This window comes from Oncorhynchus tshawytscha, linkage group LG18, assembly GCF_018296145.1.
Source record: "Oncorhynchus tshawytscha isolate Ot180627B linkage group LG18, Otsh_v2.0, whole genome shotgun sequence".
Classification (NCBI taxonomy): domain Eukaryota; kingdom Metazoa; phylum Chordata; class Actinopteri; order Salmoniformes; family Salmonidae; genus Oncorhynchus; species Oncorhynchus tshawytscha.
In genome coordinates this window covers 28,935,008-28,954,893 of record NC_056446.1, presented here as the reverse complement: position 1 = coordinate 28,954,893, position 19,886 = coordinate 28,935,008, and the positions used below count along the sequence as shown (strand labels likewise).

Below are 19,886 nucleotides of genomic sequence, written 5' to 3'. Positions count from 1 at the left end.
AACGGACTATCCTACCGGTCCTTGACTTCGGCGATGTCATTTACAAAATAGCCGCCAACACTCTACTCAGCAAATTGGACGCAGTACATAACAGTGCCATCCATTTCGTCACCAAAGCCCCATATACTACCCACCATTGCGACCTGTATGCTCTCGGTGGCTGGTCCTCACCAAACCCACTGGCTCCAGGTCATCTATAAGTCTTTGCTAGGTAAAGCTCCGCTTTATCTCAGCTCACTGGTCACCATAGCAACATCCAACCGTAGCACGCGCTCCAGCAGGTATATTTCACTGGACACCCCCAAAGCAAACACCTCCTTTGGCCGCCATTCCTCACAGTTCTCTGCTGTCAATGACTGGAACGAATTGCAAAAATCACTGAATTTGGAGACATATCTCCCTCACTAACTTCAATCATTGGCTGTCAGAGCAGCTTACCGATCGCTGCACCTGTACACAGCCCATCTGTAAATAGCACATACAACCAACTACCTACCTCATCCCCATATATTTTTTTCTACTCTTTTGCACACCAGTATTTCTACTTGCACATCCTCATCTGCACATCCATCACTCCAGTGTTAATTGCTACATTTTAATTACTTCGCCAATATGGCCTATTTTTTGCCTTACCTCCTTACTTAATTTGCACACACCGTATACAGATTTTCTATTGTCTTATTAACTGTACGTTTGTTTATTCCATGTGTAACTCTGTTAATGGTCACACTGCTTTGCTTTATCTTGACCAAGTCGCAGTTGTAAATGAGAACTTTTTCTCAACAGGCCTACCTGGTTAAATAAAGGTGAAATAAAAGTAAATACAAAAATTGAGAGGATCTGCAGAGAATGGGAGAAACTCCCCAAATACAGGTGTGCCATGCTTGTAACGTCATACCCAAGAAGACTCAAGGCTGTAATCACTGCCAAAGGTGCTTCTACAAAGTACTGAGTAAAGTGTCTGAAAACAAGCATTTAAGAATAATTTAAATAAAATTTGCAAAAATGTAAAAACCTGTTTTTGCTTTATAATTATAGGGGGGAAAACTACTTCATCCATTTTAGAATAAGGCTGTAACAAAATGTTGAAAAAGTCAAGGGATCTGAATACTTTCCGAATGCACTGTAGGCCTCAAAGGAAAGCCATCTAACTGTATCCATATTAGTCAGTTTAAGCACCAACTTGTAGATTGAAAAATACTCTGATTTTGTAGATTATTTAGGCAAATTTTAGGGTTATGAAAGTGTTTGGAGACGCTTTGCGCACTAAATATATTGATGAATTAAAGCGTACATTCCGTTCAAATAGTGGTTTGATTCATCCTGAACGTTGCCATATTCTTGTTCAATATTCCTGCTTGAGAGAGAAATGTAAAAAATACAATGTCTAGTTATATAGAGCTCAGTGATGAGGCATAGGAAGTAGTATACTTAGCCACAGTATTCAATGGATATCTTTATTCCATGTAAAACAGAAACACCGCTCACTAATGTTACAAATTGGATTTTTAGAATGCACTCACACAAATACTAACACTTTGACAGTGTCTCTGTTCCACAGGTTGGGGACACTAAGGACCATGATGGCTGTGGGACTGGGGTGAAGCCACTTCTAGATGCTTATCTACAGTCAGTGTACCGCTGTTCCCCTCCTAATGGTTATAGTTAGGATGCGAGGGGAGTACTGATCCTAGATCTTTGCCTATGGGCAACAGAGGCCTTCTCTCACCCTTTGCATTCCACCAAGTCCATCGTTCTCATGGAACTCCCAGGAGCAGCAGAAGGGTTTGAGGCTATAGTAACAGTACATTTCAGATCTAATCTGCCACCACCCTATAAGAAACATTACTTTCATTAACAGGGTCAAACTCCAAAATATAAAAACTTTGCTCACGTAGTACACTCTGTATAAAACATATTCCAGGACTGCAGTAAAGTCCTATCAGCTATCGTGCTTCTACACCTGCATTGCTTGCTGTTTGGGGTTTTAGGCTGGGTTTCTGTACAGCACTTTGAGATATCAGCTGATGTACGAAGGGCTATATAAATAAATTTGATTTGATTTTGATTTGATTTGATCAGTTATCCATACCCCTTGGGTGCTAACCCCTTGTGAATGTCAGTCAGTAGAACGTTGTGCCAGGGAGAGAACACAACATTTACATTCAGTTTAGCGCATGGTTGGCATGGTAACTGCTGCAGCCTTAGTCGTGGCATCCTCAGCCTTCCACTGTGATGTCACCGTCTTGATCTGAGTGTAGAACTGAATGCCCTGTAGCGACAACACAAAAGAGACAATCAAATACAGAAATCTTCCACCTCATAAATAGTTGTCTGAAACAAAAACGTAGGATCAATATGATCGCATGATAAAATCGGTGGGTGAGAAACAATTGTGGGCTTGTGCTGGTCATTGCCGGTGTTGGGCTAACCTGTTTGCCATAGAAGTTGGTGTCTCCCCTGAAGGAACCCCTGGAGCCGGTAAAGGAGAACATGGGCAGGGGCACGGGGATGGGCACGTTCACTCCAATCTGACAGACATACAGATCACATTATGAATCAAGGAGATAAATGTCAACAGAGAAATTACAGCTTGAGGGATCCATGAAAAGGCCTTGTGCATTGTTGCAAAATAGTTACGTGAATAATAGATGGTTGTCCCTCAGAGTCTTAAATCCCATTAAAAGCAGATGAAACCCCCAGAGTAACCACAAGCTATGAATCACCAATCTATCAGGAAATGATGTCATCCAATGATCAATGGGAAACTACTTGCAATGCTTGACATCAAATCACACAAGTCTTACTTTCCTAAGCACCTACCGGAATTCTCTGAACGTTGAACTATGGCTCACCTGTCCGACATCCACCTCGTGTGTGTACTTGCGGGCAGTAGCGCCGTTGGTAGTGAAGATGGCAGTTCCGTTGCCATACTGGTTGTTGTTGACCAGGGAGATGGCATCGTCCAGAGTGTCTGCCTCCAGAACCACCAGTACAGGCCCAAAAATCTCCTCCGTGTAGCACTTCATCGCTGGCTGGGGTGGGGAGGAGGAGTGGAAAAGCATGAGATTAAGCTCCCTGTCAGTGTTCTACAGGATATTATGTCAAGAATAGAGATTGGCTGGACTATCATGTATTATTATTATTATTGTTATTGCAGGCCTTCCAAATGAGTTGAAGGCAAATCAGATCCAATATAATAAGTGAAGTGGTATGACTTGTGGAAGGGGATACACAGAAGATTCACACCCGAAAACCTGAAGGACAGTGAACGTGAGAAAGAGTGGAAAGTCGGGTTGACAAAGGCACTGTTTTATCTTCTCTCCATATGGACAAGATTACACAACCATCAATGTGACTAATGGTTCATCAGCCAAGATCTCCATATAGCAGGCAGATGTCGCTGGTCAAGTCAGGCCTCTTAACTCCAGCCAGACATTAACCTACAAGCAGGGGTTTGAACCGTTTCAGGGAACCGAACCAAAAACAAGAAAAACATTGAGGAAAGGAAATGGATCTCTAGTATTCCAGAACAGAACACTTATTTTCAAATATTGAGAACCGGTTAATAATGTTATTTATTGTTCCAAAAATATTCCTAATGTCTAGTGTAATATAAATATATTTCAGTGAAGTCCTGATGCTAGTAATAGCCTAAACACATTCCAATTCATGTCATGATGCTCAGCGCTTTAAGCATGCCCCCTCCATGTCCACCCCTCTCGCTCTCCCTACTGGTACAATTTCAGTCGCATTTCACGCCTGCACTCATCTGTCCACCAAACAACGAGCTTACCGGTTCCATAGTAAGCTGCTCTATCCGTGCTAATTGGTGGAGTAAATTCATGTGCTAAATGTAAAAATGATCTTGATTTCACCAGGTAAAAAAAATATATATACACGTAAATTAACTATTACTTTTCTGGGGTTCGAACCGGTTCAGAACTTTATTATGCTGGTCGGAACAAAATAAAATCGGGATTCTGCTCGGAACAGAACAGTTGCAAAATAAATAATTTGGTTCCAACCTCTGCCCACCAGAGGGGCTTTGGTTAGATTGTACTGCAGGACAAGGGTTAAATATTCTTATCTACTGTAACAGTGAGTTACAGAGCTACCACAGGCATGTTTCCACGTTTATCTCCTTTATGTGGAATTCCCACTGTACCAAGGTTCAGCATTGTTGTGAGATACTCCAGTGATGTAAACCCAAATATAAACTGGGTGGTTTTAGCCTTCCAATGCTGATTGGCTGAAAGCTGTGGCATATCACACAGTGTAAGACAAAACATACATTTTTCCTGTTCTAATTACTTTGGTAACCAGTTCATAATAGCAATAAGGCACCTTGGGGGTTTGTGGTATATAGCTAATATACTACGGCTAAGGACTGTATCCAGGCACTCCGCGTTGTGCCATGGCTGAGAATAGCACTTAGCCATTCTATATTGGCCATATATCACACCCCTATTGCTTAAGTATAGAGGTGCGGTGGTTCACCAAAAGTTACATGATGTAATGTAATAATGTAGCCGGAATACTTGTAGATGAGGAAACCTTGGCTTTAGCTCAGCTACTAACAGTCAATCACTCAGCTGACCAAAATTCATAGACCGCGCCCCCCTTACCGTAACGTTGCCGATGATAGTGGGTCCTACGAAGTTTCCATTCTCGTATCCTTTGACGTGGACATTGCGTCCATCCAGCAGCAGCGTAGCTCCCTCGTCCACACCACTCTGGATCAACATCTCAACACGGGCCCTGGCCTCAGGGGAAATCAGTGGACCCACGTCAGCACCTGGCTGGTCACCTAGATACACGCACACAAAGGAAGAAAACAAGGAATTAGAATTCATAGGATGGACATTCCAATTCTGAGCAATGTTGCATGATACGGTATGTTGACTGGAGCTAGTGGTGCTATAGGATGTACTGTTTTAAATGGGGAAAAAACACTAGCAAGTCTTAAATTCACACAGGGGTTAGTGAGTCTTTTAGGTTAAAGGGTGAGGTACCTGCATTGACGCGCAGGGCTTTGGAGCGCTCCACCAGTTCTGGGAGCCAATCACGAGCTTCGCCTACCAGAATGGCAGTTGAGAGAGCCATACAACGCTGTCCTGCTGCGCCGAAGGCCGCGCCCACCAGCTGGTTCAGAGTGTTCTCCTTGTTGGCATCAGGCATCACCACACCGTGGTTCTTAGCTCCCTACAAGCCAGAACACATGGGTTGTTACATTTACTGCAATACATTTTAGGAACGTGCAAAGACATACAGTAGACCTAAGCAATAACTATCTCAAGAAAAAAAACTCAAGGATCGACAGCCATCTATTGGCTCAGTCTTGATAGAACTATTCATCTTGCAGTATGGTTAAGGCCACCGGGAAATGGCGGAGCGATTTCTGCATTTTGCACTTTTAAGGCAGACATGTTTCCTAAATGCGTAAAGGATTCTTCAAACATTTAATCATGTTTACCATGTTGGACTGCACTCTCTTGCCGTTCTTGGATCCTCTCTCGTAGATGTACTCTCCTGCCTGGTTGGAGCCCACAAAGCTGATGGCCTTGATGGCTGGGTGGTCACAAATGAAATTCACGGCTACGGAAAGAGGTCAAAGGTCATCTAATTTTACTCATCAACATCATCCCATCATCATTACATGGCACTGTAAGGGCACAAGATGGCACGGTGTAATCACCTTGGAAACAAAACAAACAACCTTTCTTATATGGACTCCTTCCCCTAAAGCACCTACACACATTATGCAAAGCGTTTAACATAATGCAGTACAGCGCCCTTAACCACTGCGCCACCCGGGAGGCCTGCTTGAGTTCTATCAATAGTCTGAATGGTCTTGTAGATGCAGCACTAACACATGATCAGCATAGCCTGCTTCATTGCATCCTGGGAAAAAGGACACATGTTTTATAAAAGACTAAGCACACACACAACCCCGTCTCACCAGCGTGCTGTCCATGGATGATGTTCAGGGTCCCGTCGGGCAACCCTGCATCCTGCAGCAGCTTGGCCAGCAGCATGGTGCACCCTGGGACTCGCTCGGAGGGCTTCATCAGGTAGGTGTTGCCACACACCATGCCCATGGGGAACATCCACAGAGGAATCATGGCAGGGAAGTTGAAGGGGGCGATGCCGGCACACACCCCGATGGGCAGGCGGTAGGTGTAGGTATCCATGTCTTTGGTGATGGAGGGCAGGGTCTCCCCCATCATCAGGGAGGTGATGCTGCAGGCGTGCTCTGCCACCTCTAGGGGGCAGAGAGGAGCAGAGACACGGTGAGAAAAGCCAGAGAGCTGAAGGTCAAACAGTACATGTGGAGGTAGAAATCAGAGTAGGGTTGAAAGAGGGTCAAATATGTGTGTTGCTAAAGGAGACCAAGACATCAGAGATACAGAGACTCCAATAGAGAGGCTCCTATACAGAGACTCCCATACAGAGACTCCCATACAGAGACTCCCATACAGAGACACCCAATAGAGAGACTCTCATACAGAGACACCAATAAAGAGACTCTCATACAGAGACTCCCATACAGAGACACCAATAAAGAGACTCCCATACAGAGACTCCCATACAGACTAGAGAAGACTAAAATAAGCATTTATTGGACAAGTTCTTGTAGTAGCCATCTCCCCGTTTCAAATAAACATTTTCTCCCGTTTCCCATGCCTACTGAAGGGGACTGTCTACTCACGCAGTCCTCTGAAGACGTCTCCCTCCGCGTCGGCTAGAGTCTTGCCTTGCTCCAGGGTGATCAGCCTGGCCAGCTCTTTCTGTAAACATAGAAGACAATAAATAAAATTAGCCAATCAGCTTTGATAAACATTAATGTTTTAGGACCCGGTTATTGTTAAGAAACATGTATGCAGGCCTGATTTCAGACCAGGGGCTTTCCTTACAATGTTTTCCTTGATGAGCTGCTGGTATCGGAGGAAGATCTGCTGGCGGGTGAGGATGGAAGTGTCGGACCAGGAGGCATAGGCCCTGGAGCAGGAGTCTACTGCAGCCAGCATCTCCGTGTGGGTGGCTTTGGGCACACGACTCACCACTTCATTGGTAGCCTGAAATAGGGGGAGAAGAGGGACAAAAGATGACCAGGTCATTGTGAACAGAGACCAACAACATCTGGGGCCTGTCCAGAAGGGTGTAATGTTTAAGAAACTTGAGAGAAAAATTAACTGTGTACAGGGATAAGTGTCATGAAATGTGGAATAGGGAGTCCGATAGCATTTCAAAATGTTCTATTTGTCAGGGCCAGCCTGATGACGAACAAGATCGGCAACCACCACATCCTCAAATGTTTGGTTATAATCATATGATTTGCCTGCTTAATTACCTCCACAACTTAAAAACAGTCTGAAGTAAAATGTATACAAGTGTTTTCAATCTATATGCCTCAGGACAACTGACAATCCAATCTTGAACTGACTAAACTGCTGAATTTTCACTCTGTACCCAAAGTATCAGATGTCTCACTGTTCAATTGAAAGTTATCAGGTTTATAAATCAACCAAAATCTGTAATGATGCATGTATACATCATTCAGAATGACTATATAATGTTTAGAATTAGCCTTTAATGCCATGCTCTGCCACCATGCTATTGCCTTGGCTTTTTATGGAAAACATATTTCAGCAACCAAAAATATTGTGTTTTCAGTTGTTTGAAACTGGTGTACAAAACCGAAAGTAAAAAGACGCAAAAACAAATCTTAAAGGGAAGCATAGAAATAGCGCACATAGAACAGATCTACCGCTTCTTAGACTTGCTGTCAATGAGAATGACAGATTTATAACTAACATTTCCACGTGAATTTGATCAAAAATGTAGTCGGAAATTTTGACAAACTTTAAATTAAAAGCTGTATTGTCTTGAGTCAATAAGTATTCAACCCCTTTGTTATGGCAAGCTTAAATAAGTTCAGGAGTAAAAATGTGCTTAACAAGTTGCATGGACTCACTGTGTGCAATAATAGTGCAACAATTTTTTAATGACTACCTCCTCTCTGTATCCCACACATACATAGTAAGGTCCCTCAGTCAAGCAGTGAATTTCAAGCACAAAGACCAGGGAGGTTATCTAATGCCAGGGAGGTTTTCTAATGCCTCGTGAAGAAGGGCACCTACTGGTAAAATAAACTAACATTGAATATCCCTTTGAGCATGGTGAAGTTATTCATTGCACTTTGGATGCCTTATCAATAAACCCAGTCACTACAAAGATACAGGTGTCTTTCCTAACTCAGTTGCCGAAGAGGAAAGAAACCACTCAAGGATTTCACCATGAGGCCAATTGTGACTTTAAAACAGTGACAGACAGGACATAAAATGTAGTTTCTGGTTCACCAGCCACTGTGGCAGCTAGATGTAAAAATCTACCAGCAACTAACTTTTTGTCCTGTATTGGATTTGCCCCAAACATTACTGAGTACCACTCTCCATATTTTCAAGCATAGTGGTGGCTGTGTTCATGTTATGTGTATGCTCGTAATCGTTAAGGACTGGGGACTTTCAGGATAAAAAAAAGAGAAACGGAATGGAGCTAAACACAGGCAAAATCCCAGAGAAAAAGCTGGTTCAGTCTGCTTTCCACCAGACAGATGATTTCACCTTTCAGCAGGGAAATACCCTGAAACATGTATTCCCAAACTGGGGTATGCGTACTCCCAGGGGTACGCGCAATGCCGTCGGGGGTACGCCAAATGTGATACTTAAAAAATTAAAAAATCAAAAATATTTTTATTTATTTATTTTTGTACATTTTCAAACAGTCCATTTATATTTTCCAACGGGGCTATACATTTGGGTGAGTTTTTTCCCCCTCGTTTCACTGCCCAAAATAAAATGTAACATCTAGTGTTCAGCAAAATAACAACACAATGTCAAATACAGGTAGCCTAGTCAAATAATTAGCATCCAATCACATTAACCGTTACTCTTTCGCAGGAATTCCACTAACAGTTCAAGTACAGTTGAAGTGGGAAGTTTACATACACTTAGGTTGGAGTCATTAAAACTCGTTTTAACCATTCTACACATTTCTTGTTAACAAACTATAGTTTTGGCAAGTCAGTTAGGACATCTACTTTGTGCATGAAGTAATTTTTCCAACAATTGTTTACAGACAGATTATTTCACTTACACTGTATCACAATTCCAGTGGGTCAGAAGTTAACATACACCAAGTTTACTGTGCCTTTAAACAGCGTGGAAAATTCCAGAAAATTATGTCATGGCTTTAGAAGCTTCTGATAGGCTAATTGACATAATTTGAGTCAATTGGAGGTATACCTGTGGATGTATTTCAAGGCCTACCTTCAAATTCAGGGCCTTCAAACAACATTTGAGAGTGTGCCGACCCTGGTGCTAGAGGGGGTACGCAGCTGGAGCTTGAATGTTTGATGGGACTATGGGACTATAAAAAGTTTGGGAACCACTGTCCTAAAACATGAGGCCAATTCTACACTGGAGTTGTGGACCAAGAAGACAGTGAATGTTCCTGAGTGGCCGAGTTACAGTTGTCTTAAATCTGCTAGCAATGATAAACCACCAATTTGCCAGAGATTGAATAATTATTGTAAGAATATTGGGCAAAATCTGCACAATCCAGGTGTGGAAAGCTTTTAGAGACTTACCCAGAAAGACACAGCTATAGTTGCTGCCAAATGTGATTTTAACGTATTGATTCAGGGGATGAATACTTATCTAATCAATTTGTGTTGTATGTATTTGTGTTGTATTTGTTTTTTAACAAATGTTTGAATTTTACCCTTACTTTTTGAGAGTATTTTGCATAGATCATTGACAACAATGAAATCATTTTTAATTCTACTTTGTAACACAAAATGGAAAAAGTAAAGAGGGTGTGAATATTTCCTGGAGCAAGACAATGAAACGTTTACATGAAGTAGATGCAGACAGGCCCCCCGGGCCTGAGTTAGTGAATGTGAGTGCATAAACATGTCAAGGTTAAATTGGCTATATAGAATAGGCTCCCATTTCTTCACTTTCCAAATCATACATATTAAATTACACCCTAAAGAGTTCTTCATCTCCAGCTCCTGACCGGTTTACACATTGCTTTTTAGTGTTTGCATGAACTCCCGTTGTGATGTGGGTGTGTTAATGCAGAAATACTTACAGGGTTGTGAATGTCCAGCCATTCTGAGGTGTTTGACTCAACAAACTTGCCGTCAATGAACAACTTGGTGGTGGGCTGGAAGGTTGCAAAAGCACAGGGGGATAATGCAGTCATCCACCATATCAAATCATCATATCTGTACATGTCTAGATTGTATGAGCATGTATTCTAATACAAGTATTCTGTAGTTACAAACACTCATAAATGTAGTTATGATTGCATGATGTTAACTCACCACGGATGATGAATAGCACATGCGACCCATCTGAAAGGGTGCCTGTAAACGAGAGAAAACGATAGTTATCGGAGTTGTAACTCCAGTTTTACAGTATGAGTGGAGTGGAGCCCCATAGGGGAGCTCTGCGCCTAGTGGTTTACCCCACTGCCTAGGCAGAATATAGCCTGAGAAAAAAATGATGCACACATCTGCAGCCAATAGGAGTATAGGTGTCCCTATAAAAGGGGTCGCTTCCCCTCAATCAGCCTCCCGAAAATGATCTTCAGCGAGACTGGGGGTCGGCAGGGCCTTAAGTCCTATGGGACTCCGCTTTACTCATAGAACTGGAGTTACTACTTCTATATCGTGGAGCTCCGCCCGACTCCTAGTGGTTTAAGGTGGAGCGCAACACTCCAAAATATATTCCCTGCCGAGCCTAACACTTCCCAAACTTAATGAAAAGGTCTGGTCCAGTAATGGCTGCGACTAAATCCCGCAACAGACTGTGTCACAATGTACTCTGTCCAGAGGCACCGCTAATGACTAGTGGGCAGATAATGCAGAATATGAGCCATAGAAATCTGTACAAGCAGATTCGATGAACTCAAAACTTTGTCGGTATTAAAAATTGGTCAAATAGTACTGTAACACCAGTTACAGGAACTATATCCCTCTTCCATCCACCCAAACACAGTCATAGACTTGTGGGCAGGACAAAAAAACAAACTCTACTGTGCTATCCCAGCCAGGAGTAATGTCATGTAGTGTCGCGTTCTGACCTTAGTTCTTTTGTTATGTCTTTGTTTTAGTATGGTCAGGGCGTGAGTTGGGTGGGTTGTCTATGTTGTGTTTTGTGTTTGGCCTGGTATGGTTCTCAATCAGAGACAGGTGTCGTTAGTTGTCTCTGATTGAGAATCATACTTAGGTAGCCTTTTCCCACCTGTGTTTCGTGGGTGATTGTTTTGTTGTTTGTGTCACCATTCAGGACTGTTTCGGTTTTCGTTTCCATTCACTTTGTTATTTTTGTTTTGAGTCGTGTTCAGTTATTATTAAAGTATCATGAACACTTACCACGCTGCGTATTGGTCCGATCCTTGCTACTCCTCCTCAGAAGAGGAAAGCCGTTACAGAATCACCCACCACCAAAGGACCAAGCAGTGTGGTATCGGGCAGCAGCAGAAATCTCGGGACTCATGGACATGGGAGGAGATTCTGGACGGAGAAGGACCATGGGCACACGCTGGGGAATATCGCCGCCCCAAGGCAGAGCTGGAGGCAGCGAAAGCTGAGCGGCGGTGGTATGAGGAGGCAGCACGGCAGCGCGGATGGGACGAGAGGCAGCCCCAAAAATGTATTGGGGAGTGTGGCTAAGTCAGGTAGGAGACCTGAGCCAACTCCCCGTGCTTACCGTGGAGAGAGAGGGACCGGGCAGGGACCGGGCACAGGCAGAGGCATAGCCCGGTGATCGCAGCCATCGGCCGGGCTGTGGGCATCGAGCCAGGTGCCATGAAGCCAGCTCAGCGCATCTGGTCTCCGTGGGCCGGGGTACATGGCACCAGCCCTACGCACGGTGTCCCCGGGTTGCCGCACTGGCCTGGTGACGGGGAGTATCCAGCCAGGTAGGGTTGTGCAGGCTCGGGGCTCGAGACCTCCAGTGCACCTCCACGGTCTGGTCTATCCGGTGCCTCCTCCACGCACCAGTCCTCTGGTGGCAGCCCCGCAGCTGCAGAGTCTCCCGCCTGTCCTGAGCTGCCAGTCTCCCGTCTGCTGCCAGTCTCCCGTCTAGTCTCCCGCCTGTCCCTGCCAGAGTCTCCCGTCTGTCCTGAGCTCTCCCGCCTGTCCTGAGCTGCCAGAGTCTCCCGCCTGTCCTGAGCTGCCAGAGGTGCTGCCAGAGCCTCCCGCCTGTCCTGAGCCTCCCGCCTGTCCTGAGCTGCCAGGCCTCCCGCCTGTCCTGAGCTGCCAGTCTCCCACCTGTCCTGAGAGCCAGTCTCCCGCCTGTCCTGCCAGAGTCTCCCGCTGTCCAGAGCCTCCCGCCTGTCCTGAGGAGCTGCCAGAGCCTCCCGCCTGTCCTGAGCTGCCAGAGCCTCCCGCCTGTCCTGAGCTGCCAGAGCGGTGCTTCCCTGCCTGTCCAGCTGCCAGTCTCCGCCTGTCCTGAGCTGCCAGAGTCTCCCGCCTGTCCCTGCCAGTCTCCCGCCTGTCCTGAGCTGCCAGAGTCTCCCGCCTGTCCTGAGCTGCCAGACCAGTCTCCCACCTGTTGCTGTCCTGAGCTGCCAGAGCCTCCCGCCTGTCCTGAGCTGCCAGAGCCTCCCGCCTGTCCTGAGCTGTAGCCTCCCGTCTGTCCTGAGCTGCCAGAGCCTCCCGTCTGTCCTGAGCTGGAGCCTCCCGCCTGTCCTGAGCTGCCAGAGCCATCTGTCCTGAGCTGCCACGTTCAGTGGTCACGTCCGCGCCAGCCGCCACCATGGACAGACACCCACCCAGACCCTCCCCTATAGGTTCAGGTTTTGCGGCCAGGATCCGCACCTTTGGGGGGGTACTGTCACGTTCTGACCTTAGTTCTTTTGTTATGTCTTTGTTTTAGTATGGTCAGGGCGTGAGTTGGGTGGGTTGTCCATGTTCATTTTTCTATGTTGTGTTTGGCCTGGTATGGTTCTCAATCAGAGACAGATGTTGTTTCGGTTTTCGTTTCCATTCACTTTGTTATTTTTGTATTGAGTCGTGTTCAGTTATTATTAAAGTATCATGGACACTTACCACGCTGCGTATTGGTCCGATCCTTGCTACTCCTCCTCAGAAGAGGAAGAGGAAACCCGTTACATGTAGTCATTCTAATAGGAGAAAGCGGACCTGATAGAAACCCTGTCCATTGATCCTGCCTTTTTGTCCTTAATTCTAGCCTTCTCATCAGCAAAGCTGAGTACAGGCTGAACCAATTTAGAAGACCTACTCACCGATTCCTCAGTGTAACCCACCACACTCAGTCCATAGGTAAAGCCAATGACTAGTGGGCAGATAATAGAATATGGGCCAACTACTCTGCCTCAGCAGATACATGACACCTCAATGTTCCATCATTTCCAGTGACCGGTCTAATAGTAAAGTAACACTAGTTACAGCACTATTTCCCTCATCACTCCGCCCTTATACAGTGATACACTGGTGGGCAGTCTAGACATTCTCTGCTGTTCTGACAGTGTCAAACAAAGGTCATGTGGCACGTGTCTTACTCTCTGACAACTAAGAGAGTGGACCTAATGGGAACCCTGCCCAATAGTCCTGCATCTTTTCTTAACTCAAATTCTCCCTTCAGCCACGCTGAGTATAGAACGAGCGAGAGTTAGACGACATGTCTAACAGGTAGAATCGGATAAAATCGGATAAAAGGAGACATGCCGATCAAGACGCCGCTGCACAAATATCCTCTACCCTTGTTCCTCTGTTCCGCTACTCCACGAGTGGAGTGGGCTCTGACGCCATGAGGCAGTGGCCGCCCTGCCGCCTCATAAGCCGTCTCAATTCCTTCGCAAAGCCAAGAGTGTGTAGGGTTTTTATGAGGTATAGCATGACGGCTTATTAAGAGCGTCTGTCTCGCTTCCCTCATGTCATTCCCACTCACAACGTCCCCGTGTGTGCTCAGCTACTTACTCGTAGTGGGCTGTGCTACACACAGTGGTGAGAGGAAGAGAGAGAGATGGAAGGAACGTGAGCAGTCTCAATTTTGTTATGGAAAATAGGTTATCTTGTAACAAAGCCAGATGGAATACATTCTTTATTAACAAAGGACACATCGGCTCCTCCATGCCTGTTGGGGGATGAACAGTGGCCGATGTCACCTGAAGTCCTGTCCTCTCCCACTCGTCCGGTCATCGTCTCTTCTGACTACACCAGGTGCTGCCGCTCGACGGGCTCTCTCTCTCTGACAGTAGACCCATGTCTACTGGAGACGGTGGAGCGAGGGGGTTCCTTTGAAGTTGCTCGAGACCCTCCTGCTAATGGCAGGTGTCTAGACAGCTGCTTTCTCTCCTCCTCAAGCTTCCCGAAACGCAACGTCGCATCTTTGACTGCTGCTCCAACATTCATTAGGGCGGCTTTGTCAGTCTCCTTCATAGCCGTCAAAGACAGTCAGAGGTGTCGCTCCACAACCACCGAAATGGCCATGGACCTCCCCGCACATAGAGCCAACGCCTATGTGAGATGGAGGATGGCACCGGAAATCTTCAATGCTTCCTCTATCTCCTTTCACGACAGCTCAGTCTTACCCGTGGTGAGACAGGATAGAGGCTACCAGGAGGGCAATATTATTAGCTGCTGCTATAGCCTGTACACCTAGAATGAATGACTTCTCTACCAGCTGTGCTGCGAGTCGGTCCTAAGTCGTAGGTAGTGTCGGTTTCCTGGAAGACGGCCAGGAGCTTGAACCTGGGGCGAGGTACGCGGCTAGGGCGTCCTCGAGCCTAGGGATCTCCTGAGGCCATTTCCCGTCCACTTTGGTGATGCCTTCGCCGGCGCTCTGGCCATTAAAGGCGACTCCCATGTACCCTACACATATTTAGTGAAAGAGGGCATGGCCAGTGTCTTTGTCTAGAGTAGGGGCCGCCCACCATCATATTCACATCCAGAACTGAGGGGGGCAGTGTAATCTCCAGACGGCTCGCTCAATAAGCCCTGTAAAGTCAGAGCGCAGAGAGGGCGTTGCATAGGAGGCAGCTCGTGAGGAAGGCGCAGCAGCGCCTCTTCAACCTCAGGAGGCTGAAGAAATTCGGCTTGTCACCAAAAGCACTCACAAACTTCTACAGATGCACAATCGAGAGCATCCTGGCGGGCTGTATCACCGCCTGGTATGGCAACTGCACCGCCCTCAACCGTAAGGCTCTCCAGAGGGTAGTGAGGTCTGCACAACGCATCACCGGGGGCAAACTACCTGCCCTCCAGGACACCTACACCACCCGATGCTACAGGAAGGCCATAAAGATCATCAAGGACATCAACCACCCGAGCCACTGCCTGTTCACCCCGCTGTCATCCAGAAGGCGAGGTCAGTACAGGTGCATCAAAGCTGGGACCGAGAGACTGAAAAACAGCTTCTATCTCAAGGCCATCAGACTGTTAAACAGCCACCACTAACATTGAGTGGCTACTGCCAACACACTGTCAATGACACTGACTCTACTCCAGCCACTTTAATAATGGGAATTGATGGGAAATGATGTAAATATATCACTAGCCACTTTAAACAATGCTACCTTATATAATGTTACTTACCCTACATTATTCATCTCATATGCATACGTAGATACTGTACTCTATATCATCGACTGCATCCTTATGTAATACATGTATCACTAGCCACTTTAACTATGCCACTTGGTTTACATACTCATCTCATATGTATATACTGTACTCGATATCATCTACCGTATCTTGCCTATGCCATCACTCATTCATATATCCTTATGTACATATTCTTTATCCCCTTACACTGGGTATAAGACAGTAGTTTTTTTTTTTTTGGAATTGTTAGTTAGATTACTTGTTCGTTATTACTGCATTGTCGGAACTAGAAGCACAAGCATTTCGCTACACTCGCATTAACATCTGCTAACCATGTGTATGTGACAAATAAAATTTGATTTGATTTGATTTGAGCTGCGGAAAATTAAGAGCCAGTCTCTTCCTCGCCCAAGGATGTGAAATTCCCCTCGCTCTCCCTAGGGAGGAGGGGTAATTTCAGCTTTGGTCAGTAGACTGGGTTTTTCCGGAGAAAAACCCAGACACTTCCCAGGTCCTCGTCATCTCCGGAGACACCGTCGTCATATGATGCCTCAGAGTCTGAGGGAAGCACAGTCATGGCATCTTGCAGAGGGAGATCTCCCTTGAAAAATGCCCACCTCTGTTTCCTCTCCTTTCTTTCTCTCCTTTAAAGAAATGAGGGTGCAGCTAAGGCATACCGGGGATCTGTGTGGCATGCCCCTAGCATGCTGCAAACCCAAACACACAACACATAAGTCGTGTGGGTCCGTAGCCGCCATAGTGGAGCAGCGACACTGAGCTCTTAAGAGCTTTTGGGGTGGAAAAGGCATGCTCATGAAGGACAACGTGGAGACTAGGACATTGACAGCGGGTTTGTCCTGAGTCTTCTCTCTAGGCGTCTTCTGTCCAGTCCTGTCGCTGAAGATAACCGGAGGCTGATTGGGTCACCTGTGCTCCTATTGGCTGCAGGTGTGTACATAATTTCTCAGGCTATTCTCTGCCTATGCAGATGGGTAAACCACTAGGAGCAGAGCTCCACGATATAGAACACATAAGGATCACTTTTCAATGTTCAGTTTCCATTGGCTAAGATCCAAAAGCCTAACTTTCTGCAAGACGACTAGCTAAGCTAACTATGTGGCATTGTAGCAAGCTAGTTGAACTCGAAAGCTAACGTTAACTCGTCCAATTGCATGCTACAGGAAGTAGCTATATGTTGCAATGCCAAGGGGGGGGGGAAATAATTATAGATAAGCATGCTCCGTTCAAAAAATGCAGAACTAAGAACAGATACAGTCCTTGGTTCACCCCAGACCTGACTGCCCTCGACCAGCACAAAAACATCCTGTGGCGGACTGCAATAGCATCGAATAATCCCCGTGATATGCAACTGTTCAGGGAAGTCCGGAACCAATACACGCAGTCAGTCAGGAAAGCTAAGGCCAGCTTCTTCAGGCAGAAGTTTGCATCCTGTAGCTCCAACTCCAAAAAGTTCTGGGACACTGTGAAGTCCATGGAGAACAAGAGCACCTCCTCCCAGCTGCCCACTGCACTGAGGCTAGGTAACACGGTCACCACCGATAAATCCATGATTATCGAAAACTTCAATAAGCATTTCTCAACGGCTGGCCATGCCTTCCGCCTGGCTACTCCAACCTCGGCCAACAGCTCCGCCCCCGGCAGCTCCTCGCCCAAGCCTCTCCAGGTTCTCCTTTACCCAAATCCAGATAGCAGATGTTCTGAAAGAGCTGCAAAACCTGGACCCATACAAATCAGCTGGGCTTGACAATCTGGACCCCCTATTTCTGAAACTATCCGCCGCCATTGTCGCAACCCCTATTACCAGCCTGTTCAACCTCTCTTTCATATCGTCTGAGATCCCCAAGGATTGGAAAGCTGCCGTAGTCATCCCCCTCTTCAAAGGGGGAGACATCCTGGACCCAAACTGTTACAGACCTATATCCATCCTGCCCTGCCTATCTAAGGTCTTCGAAAGCCAAGTCAACAAACAGGTCACTGACCATCTCGAATCCCACCGTACCTTCTACGCTGTGCAATCTGGTTTTCGAGCCGGTCACGGGTGCACCTCAGCCACACTCAAGGTACTAAACGATATCATAACCGCCATCGATAAAAGACAGTACTGTGCAGCCGTCTTCATTGACCTTGCCAAGGCTTTCGACTCTGTCAATCACCATATTCTTATCGGCAGACTCAGTAGCCTCGGTTTTTCGGATGACTGCCTTGCCTGGTTCACCAATTACTTTGCAGACAGAGTTCAGTGTGTCAAATCGGAGGGCATGCTGTCCGGTCCTCTGGCAGTCTCTATGGGGGTGCCACAGGGTTCAATTCTCAGGCCGACTCTTTTCTCTGTATATATCAATGATGTTGCTCTTGCTGCGGGCGATTCCCTGATCCACCTCTACGCAGACGACACCATTCTATATACTTTCGGCCCGTCATTGGACACTGTGCTATCTAACCTCCAAACAAGCTTCAATGCCATACAACACTCCTTCCGTGGCCTCCAACTGCTCTTAAACGCTAGTAAAACCAAATGCATGCTTTTCAACCGATCGCTGCCTGCACCCGCATGCCCGACTAGCATCACCACCCTGGATGGTTCCGACCTTGAATATGTGGACATCTATAAGTACCTAGGTGTCTGGCTAGACTGCAAACTCTCCTTCCAGACTCATATCAAACATCTCCAATTGAAAATCAAATCAAGAGTCGGCTTTCTATTCCGCAACAAAGCCTCCTTCACTCACGCCGCCAAGCTTACCCTAGTAAAACTGACTATCCTACCGATCCTCGACTTCGGCGATGTCATCTACAAAATGGCTTCCAACACTACTCAGCAAACTGGATGCAGTCTATCACAGTGCCATCCGTTTTGTCACTAAAGCACCTTATACCACCCACCACTGCGACTTGTATGCTCTAGTCGGCTGGCCCTCGTTACATATTCGTCGCCAGACCCACTGGCTCCAGGTCATCTACAAGTCCATGCTAGGTAAAGCTCCGCCTTATCTCAGTTCACTGGTCAAGATGGCAACACCCATCCGTAGCACGCGCTCCAGCAGGTGTATCTCACTGATCATCCCGAAAGCCAACACCTCATTTGGCCGCCTTTCGTTCCAGTACTCTACTGCCTGTGACTGGAACGAATTGCAAAAATCACTGAAGTTGGAGACTTATCTCCCTCACCAACTTCAAACAGCAGCTATCTGAGCAGCTAACCGATCGCTGCAGCTGTACATAGTCTATTGGTAAATAGCCCACCCATTTTCACCTACCTCATCCCCATACTGTTTTTATTTATTTACTTTTCTGCTCTTTTGCACACCAATATCTCTACCTGTACATGACCATCTGATCATTTATCACTCCAGTGTTAATCTGCAAAATTGTAATTATTCGCCTACCTCCTCATGCCTTTTGCACACATTGTATATAGACTCCCCCCTTTGTTTTCTACTGTGTTATTGACTTGTTAATTGTTTATTCCATGTGTAACTCTGTGTTGTCTGCTCACACTGCTATGCTTTATCTTGGCCAGGTCGCAGTTGCAAATGAGAACTTGTTCTCAACTAGCCTACCTAAATAAAGGTGAAATAAAAAATAAATAAATAAAATAAGTGTATGTTTCGACGTAGAAAAGTGTGGCACCAACTAACTAGCGAGCTAGCTAACGTGCCATTCGAGCAAGATAGCAAGTCAGCCACTCAAGCTTCAAACAAACAATGCATTTAGAAAAGCTGCACGTGGTATGTGGTTTACCTTTTTGCTCCATAACGACCTTGCTAGTATCCCTGCCATGGTTGAAGCAACTGTGATTGCTTTTAGCCCAAAAGTACGCACTCCCCAGCTGGTCAGACCCAAAATACAGACACCTCTAGACACTAGAAAAGGTTAGCCGACTAGCAGTCACACAATCATTGCGTCAAACTGGCTGAGGACGTAGAAAGAGCAAACGCTGAAATGATGATCTGCTCTTTCACTGAGACAGCGAGGTTGGGCCAGATTGACGAGCGCAGCAGATGCTTTAACAATCTGTGAAATTGGCATGCATGATTCCCGTGAATAGGACCCAATCTGGGCGGGACAATAGCTTGGGAAAGAACCAATCACTAGGCCAAAACGAATAAACTCCCCCAAATGTATGAAGCGCATTGGCTGGCCTTTAATGATTGCGACCAGTCTTCGCTGACACGAAAATGAGTACTCTGTTACATCTCTTTCATTGATCCCAAGTAGAGTC

General features: G+C 46.1%; 1 protein-coding gene across 1 annotated transcript; it reads right to left on the bottom strand.

Annotated features, from left to right (window-relative positions):
- Positions 1 to 1,443: 1,443 nt before the first annotated feature.
- Positions 1,444 to 19,641, bottom strand: LOC112217831 (methylmalonate-semialdehyde dehydrogenase [acylating], mitochondrial). Its single transcript, XM_024378409.2, has 12 exons — positions 19,406 to 19,641; positions 10,394 to 10,435; positions 10,159 to 10,233; positions 6,918 to 7,079; positions 6,713 to 6,791; positions 5,963 to 6,265; positions 5,477 to 5,598; positions 5,016 to 5,205; positions 4,629 to 4,810; positions 2,856 to 3,035; positions 2,433 to 2,531; positions 1,444 to 2,272 (listed from the first exon to the last, which is right to left on the bottom strand). Exons 1-12 carry the CDS (start codon positions 19,442 to 19,444, stop codon positions 2,171 to 2,173), a joined length of 1,575 nt encoding a protein of 524 aa, XP_024234177.1. The 5' UTR covers positions 19,445 to 19,641; the 3' UTR covers positions 1,444 to 2,170.
- Positions 19,642 to 19,886: the final 245 nt, after the last annotated feature.

What these genes read in the sequence shown, in the direction of transcription:
- LOC112217831 (XM_024378409.2), bottom strand. Translation starts at nt 19,444, where the DNA reads ATGGCAGGGATACTAGCAAGGTCGTTATGGAGCAAAAAG. An exon ending in GGTCGTTATGGAGCAAAAAG is followed by an intron (nt 10,436 to 19,405) that starts GTAAACCACATA and finishes TCTCGTTTACAG; the next exon opens with GCACCCTTTCAGATGGGTCG. An exon ending in TGTGCTATTCATCATCCGTG is followed by an intron (nt 10,234 to 10,393) that starts GTGAGTTAACAT and finishes GCAACCTTCCAG; the next exon opens with CCCACCACCAAGTTGTTCAT.